The 7,142-nt window shown below is 41.0% G+C and overlaps 1 protein-coding gene across 1 annotated transcript; it reads left to right on the top strand.

Moving 5' to 3' along the window:
* Positions 1 to 287: 287 nt before the first annotated feature.
* On the top strand, positions 288 to 1,684 carry LOC145348483 (muscarinic acetylcholine receptor M2-like). Its single transcript, XM_080196670.1, is given in 2 exon segments — positions 288 to 432; positions 435 to 1,684. Coding segments are annotated over 2 exon segments (1,317 nt in total). The 5' UTR covers positions 288 to 365.
* Positions 1,685 to 7,142: the final 5,458 nt, after the last annotated feature.

The following is a 7,142-nucleotide window of genomic DNA, read 5'->3' as shown; positions in this document are numbered from 1 at the left end:
ATTTTGTACCTTGCCCCATATCGGAAATCATTGAAGTAATTAATCAGGCTTGGAAAAGCGGAAGAGTAATGGGGGAAACTTCATCCATGGGCCTCGTTACAGTTCAAAGTAAATGCTTGAAGTTTATATGGCCAGATAGCATGTTGTATTTTTGCTGGTAAAACGTAAGTTGGTGAAAAGTTGTCTTTTAAGTCCAACATATCTGATTTTTTTTTAAATTTATTCAGCATTTTATTTTCTCCATTTAGGCCTTGACCGTGTAAACTGCACATCCGACCAGAGTGGTGGAAAACCCAACAAGGCCAAACGAAACTCTCATCTATCCAACAGGCTTGTTTGGTTCTGAAAGAAGGAATTTTTACAAAATGATTGAAATGGTCTTCATTGTGACTGTGAGCAGTCTTCTGAGCTTGGTGACCATTATTGGAAACATTTTGTGATCGTTTCTATCAAAGTAAACAGACATTTGCAAACTATTAACAATTACTTTCTTTTCAGTTTAGCCTGCGCTGATTTGATTATTGGTGTGTTCTCCATGAATCTATACACCACTTACATTGTATTTGGATACTGGCCTATGGGGCCTGTTGTATGTGATTTGTGGCTTGCTCTGGATTACGTTGCCTGTAACGCATCTTCCATGAACCTCCTGGTCATCAGCTTTGATCGCTACTTTTGTGTGACAAAGCCCCTGAGCTACCCAGTCCGGAGAACAACGAAGATAGCAGGAATGATGATCGCAGCTGCTTGGATGCTCTCATTTATCTTGTTTGTTCCTGCCACTCTCTTCTGGCAGTTCATTGTTGGGCAGCGGACAGTTGGTGAGGGTGAGTGTTATGCACCATTCTTCTCAAATCCGACTGTCACATTTGTCACTGCTATTGCTGGCTTCTATCTTCCTGTTTTTGTCATGGCGATATTGTATGTGCAAATATCACGTGCTAGCAAGAGTCGTGTGAAGGATGATAAAAAGCATACGGAAGTAAGCAAGTATTTAGTTCCTTACAATCTCGTGAAGGGCAAAGTAATGGAACATAGTAAGAGTAAGGTATCAGATGGTGCTAATGGATTAGCACATGTCAAGGTGCAAAATGATAAAACAACTGGTGAAATGCCGATTAGTAATCGTGACCAGGCAGAGGAGAATGAGCCAGCCAAGGAATCAACTTCCTCCAGTGTTGTGCCATCAAACCAGCAGGATGAATGGACAATACAAGAGACACAATGTCTCAGCACGGACAACTCTAAACTTTCTATCATAAAGATAGGTAGCACTTTGCAAAACAATAACGAGTGTAGTTCTACGGCAGGAATGGTGCCAGGTAACAACAACAAGAGTGATAATTGCAGAAAGAGCAGATCAGAAAAGGAAATTATTACAAAGGTCAATGCCCCTGCAAAGAGGAAGGAGGGAGCTGTATCCCGAGAAGATAAAGTGACAAGAACTGTCCTGGCTATTCTCCTTGCGGTTATCATCACCTGGAGCCCATACTTTATCATGGTGCTCATTAACACCTTCTGTCCAATCTGCATCCCGGACACATTATGGACTATTGGATTCTGGCTCGCTTACATTAATAGTACCGTCAACCCTGCCTGTTATGCACTGTGTAATGGTACCTTCAAGAAAACCTTCAAGCATCTTCTTTTGTGTCAGTACAAGAATATTCGTTCAACAAGATAGAAAAAAGCTACAAGTGCAGCTTTATGACCAGTTGTAAACAATGAGGCGGTGACTTGCATATTGTCCATCTAAAAAATATATGTAAGTAATATGTTACTTGCATAGTTTATCAATCTCAATTCCATTAAAGGTGCAGTTTTAAGCAAACTTGAATTAAAGTGAAGAAATCATAGAAACCCTATAGTGCAGTAGGAGGTCTTTTGGCCTATCGGGTTTGCACTAACATAATCCCACCCAGACCCTACCCCCGTCATTCCACATAATTACCCTGCTAATCCCTCTGGTCTATGCATTCCAGGGCACTAAGGAGCAATTTATTGTGATCAATCAACCAAACCCACATATTTTTGGTGTGTGGGAAGAAACCGGACCACCCGGAGGAAACCCATGCAGACACAGGGAGAATGTGCAAACTCTGTGCAATGACTGTTCTAAATGATCGTTCCACTGAACATTAGAATACATTTCTAAAGGAAACGGAAAATGAATTTTCACAAGGTGTATGCATCACGAAATATAGCACTGATCTAAACTGGTGAACAATTTTATGACTTTACTCAGCATATCGAGTCAATGTGTCTTCATAGTGTGACTTAAATTATCAACTTATTCAAATCATCTACTTGTGCATGGTGTTTCCGGTGTGTTTACTGACTAGCCATTTTAAGATTTCCCTTTTAGTTGTTTAGAGGACAAAACAGTCACTACTTGGAAAATTACATTTACTAATAGGGAACAACTTTCCATTTTAAATTACAGGTCGTCCTCGCTATGTCTAATACTTCATAGCCATATGGACCCGGCTAAAATCAGTGGTTTATCAAATAGAATCTTTTGTACCCTTGCCCGTCCATGGGGTCTAGGTGCGGCTGACTGGGCCAGAATTAATTGTCCATCCCAAATTTGCCTTGAGTGTAATTTAAAGAGTCAATCACAGGGTCACATGTAGTCAAGGTCAGGCACATTTGTTTCATTCAAAGGCATTATCAAACCAGGTTTTTTTTAACAGTAGGCTCAGTTAGTTTCATACAATTACAGAGAATCTACAGTGCAGAAGAGGCCAATCGGCCCATTGACTCTGGCTGAATATCTCCCAAGCCCTCTGCCTGCAAACAAATACAATTTACCATTTAATCTGCCCGAAGTGGCCATTAATTGGCATTTTCCCATGGCCAATCAACCTAACCTGAATGACTTTGGAGTGTTAGAGAAAACCCAGAGCACGTTGATGAAATACAGGCAGATAGAGAGAGTGTGTGCAAACTTCACACTGGCAGTCACCCAAGGCTGGAATTGAACATGGGTCCCTGGAGCTGTGAGGCAGCAGTGCTAACCACTGTGCCACCGTGCCACATGTCATGGTCAATGTTAGATTTTTGATTCTAGATTTTCATACAATTCAACTTTTACCAGCTTGCATAGCAGGCTTTGAACGTCGGTTGCCAGACAATTACTCTGTGTCCAAAACAGAAAATGGTGGGAAATCTCAGCAGGCCTGGCTTCATGTGCATACAGAAAAACCCTGACAAAGGGTCATCTGGACTCGAAACTTCAGCTATTTTCTCTCCTTACAGATGCTGCCAGACCTGATGAGATTTTCTACCATTTTCTCGTTTGTTTTCAGATTCAAATATCCACAGCACTTTGGTTTTATCCATTATCCTGTACCTGGTTTGGTCGAATAACTACAAATTAACAAACACTGCTTACTCAACAGAATTAAGCGCTACGCTCAAATAAGAAAGGACATAATAGCCTTAATTTCTGAGTACACTAAGCAAAGATAACCAACAAATCAACTCTTTATATGCAAACTGAGCTCAATTAGAGTCAGTATATTTTTGGCAGGGCTAAGTTGTCGCGCAGAGTCCCATGGGATGGAAAGTGATGCAAACCCATTAAATGGACCTGTAAATGCATCCTTGTGAAATTGCATTGTAGCTCCGCAGTGATCAAGTGCGTTTTTAGACTCAATCTATTAAGCTGTGTTAGCCAGTAGGGAAGAGAGACTCACACCACCTGACATTTGAATTACTGTATAGGAGATGATCTTACAATAAAGTAAGAAATATAAAGCAAACCCTGAATATATGGCCCCTGAAAAGTAGGCAAACTAGAATAAAAAATCATATAATCAAATTCAACGTATTATCTCAGCCCGGTTTTCGAGTCATTTGTAGCTAATATTCATCTATTTCTGGGGTGTGTGTTTGAAGTTTTGACCAGACTTATTGATATTGCAATTAAATGTATCTTGCCTCATGCTTGATGCAAGCGAAATGTGCGACCAATAATTCCCCAGATCACTGAATGTGTTTTCGCACATTTATCATTAAAAAAAACACGAGTGTTTCAAAGAAATCTTGTAGTCCTTCTCAATCTAGCTCACCATCTCTATTTGAGTCTCAGCACAACAGAATATTGAAGATGTTGGAAATTTATATATTATGAAAGGGAAAATGTTGAAAATATTCAATAGGTAAGGCAGCATCTGTGGGAGAGAAGCAACTTTAATTGGCAAAATTGCCCTACTGCCTAGTAGGGAAGGTGAAGAATGAGTGGGGTGTTAAGGTACTGGAAATTGAATTAAAGACCGGATCCCAAGTGCCTTCCAGCTTCTGTAAAGCAGAGTTTGATGGCGAGGAAGAATCCTCTTGGAACTATTGGACAGTTCATGAAAACATTTTTGATAAGGGGGCAATGAATGTTCTCGCCAGTCTGAATCTTGGAATTTTTTCCAGTCATGAAACCTGTTTACAGACATACCTGCAAATTCCCAGCATCATCGATGCGGGTGTAAGGCGGGAAAAAATAAGCTTTTTCAGTGAAACTGACAAATTAGTCATCTTCGACGTAGCGTTACGTAAAACTCCATTAACAGTCATTGAGACACTAGTGTTCAAAGCTCGTCTTCTCTAAGGCAGTGCTTTGACTGCTTGACTGCTGGTTCCAATCTATTGGGAAGCATACAAACTGTTTCTCATTTCAATTACCTCGAGAAGCATTTCGATGCCCAGCCTTCACGATGTCACAATAACATATTCCACCAAGCATGAGGACTAAAGCAGAAATTTCCTGTGCATTAGCAACAGCTGATTTCTAATCGGACTCATGTCCGTCCAGAGTGCACAGTGAACTGACCCGAAGATTCGCCTGCAAGGAGGAAAGCTTCCTGGTGCACGATCTGCAGGCAGAACAACAGCTGCGGTATCATCAGCATCTCATACAGCTCTAGCTCCTCCAACAACTGCTCACACCTGCAGCTTCTGTGAAGAAGGTCATGTCACATGGAATACATTGTCAATAGAGATAGATACAGGTGGAGGGGGGGGGGGGGGGCATTGTAGAGACCCTGAAATAAATAAATATCCTTTGATTCCAACATGTGTTCTCTTTATTGATTGAAAATATTCCCATACTCGGACAGCACCACAGCAATAACTTCATCACACAGATTGGTGAAATTTCGGTTGAATTCCGGATTGGAAATAAGTGGGCGGGTTCGTGGTTTGTTGATCTCATACTCAGCTGGTGTTGCACTCATTGTGTCACCCGCACTTTCTATTGTCGTTTCTGCCTTTTCTCTACTTTCTTTGATCATTGATCTCTCTCTTCTTTGTTCCTGTATTCCTCTCGGTACTTTTCTTTCTGTAGATCTGTACTCCTCTCCTTGATCGTTTGTTCTCTGCCTTGCTGTGCTGCTCACTCCTTTTCATTCTCCCTATGACGCTTTCTCGCTTTCTGTCTCATAGACTTTTTTTTGTAATTTATATTGTTTCAGTTATTTTGCCTGTTCAAGCTGCTTTATTTGTATTTGAATTCTAACCATTTCCAATCATTCTAACTGTGTTTCTGGCCATTTTAAATGCTGAGTAGTCACCTAAGTTATCTTTTCCTTCCTCGCCAATCAGGTAAATCAACTGCAGCGTGTTCGTCAATTACAATTTTTTTGTTATTGTCACCGTTAATAAACCATCCTCAGCGACATATTCCAACCGCAGGAACCCTTTGTCTCTGAAAGTGACATTATCCCACAAGCCATTCTCTATTTAAACAGAATGCAACACCTGACAAGAAAACATGAATACACTCACCACTCATTTCCTTTGAGTCCAATATCCCAAACAAAACAAGGAATATAGGTTGCAATACTACAAAGAGACTCCACGCCACGAACTCTGGGTTTTTTTTTTATGGAGTTAGCCTTGACCTTAAGTTTTGCACTTTCAAACTTGGTACAGGTGAACATAAGATGCTTCACTCCAGGTATAATTGAAGTGGCCCACGATGAAGTTTCAATCAAACAAAGTTAATTTAAGGACGCAGTGAAGATAGAATAACAAAATCATCATAACCTTTATCAATTACAATAATTGTATGAAGGTTAGAAACCAGCTGACTATGTTGTCCCAAGTGAAACAGCAGCCTATAGAAACACACTCCTTCCCGGAGTTCTCACAAAAAAAACTAATATGCTCAATGGTAGTGGATTTTGTAGTTTCTGAACGCCCACTGTGAATTGGTCTTTTGAAATATAGGATTAAACTCTAAGGCTCATCATAGCCCACAACTGGAGGGAAAAAGCGACAGAGGCACAGCCTGCCGCCATCAGGTTCAAGCTAGCAACTCACAGACTCCAAATCCAGGGGAAGGGGGAAAAAAAACATAGCCTTGCTTTGTGTCCGAAGTCAAAACAACTTCTGAGGAAAATCACACTAAAACGTTGGACTTTCCTGTTGAAAAACTCAAACTAATCCGTGTTATACCTGCCCTAGGACTGCTTGAGCGCAGAGTACAGAGGGAACATTATTCTCTAACCCTATGCTGTACATGTCCTTGCAGTGTTTAATGGGGAGAGTGTAGAGGAAGCTTTTCTCTGTATCTAACCCCGTGTTGAACCTGTGCTGGGAGTCTTTCATGTGGATAGTGTAGAAGGAGAACTTCTGCACAGTCGCAGGGAACAGCACGAGTGCAGAATACCTTCAACTCACTGAAGCTGCCAGTGGGACTATGCAGAGCTCACTCTGGACTAGATTTGAAAATTTCTGATATGATCATTTGTCCCCTGGCATTCAACGTTCTTCTTTTCATGTTGTTGAATTTGGAATCATGAGTAACTGTGTATGCGTGTGTTTCTGCCTCTTTGTATGTGTAGTTCTGTTTATGCCTGTGTGTCCCTGCCCATTTTTGTTTGTGACTGTATGTGTTTGTTGTTTGTGTGTGTGATCTCTATGTGTGTGTGCTTGTGGGTGTGATTCTGTGCCTCCGTGGACTGTGTGTGAACATTCTTGTGGGCATGTGCGTGTGTATCTCTGTGAGTGTTTGTATCGATATCAATGTTAGCATGCATATGTGCATCTATGTGAACGTATATATATCTCTGCGAGCATTTGTGTGTGTGTGTGCGTGTGTGTGCCTGTATTTCTGTGAATGCGCGTGTACCTCTGTGAACCTTTTG

Source organism: Carcharhinus amblyrhynchos, chromosome 9 (genome assembly GCF_965287045.1).
Source record: "Carcharhinus amblyrhynchos chromosome 9, sCarAmb.v2.hapA, whole genome shotgun sequence".
NCBI classification, from domain to species: domain Eukaryota; kingdom Metazoa; phylum Chordata; class Chondrichthyes; order Carcharhiniformes; family Carcharhinidae; genus Carcharhinus; species Carcharhinus amblyrhynchos.
The sequence above is the reverse complement of the archived record's forward strand: the minus strand, read 5'-3'. Positions and strand labels throughout refer to the sequence as shown.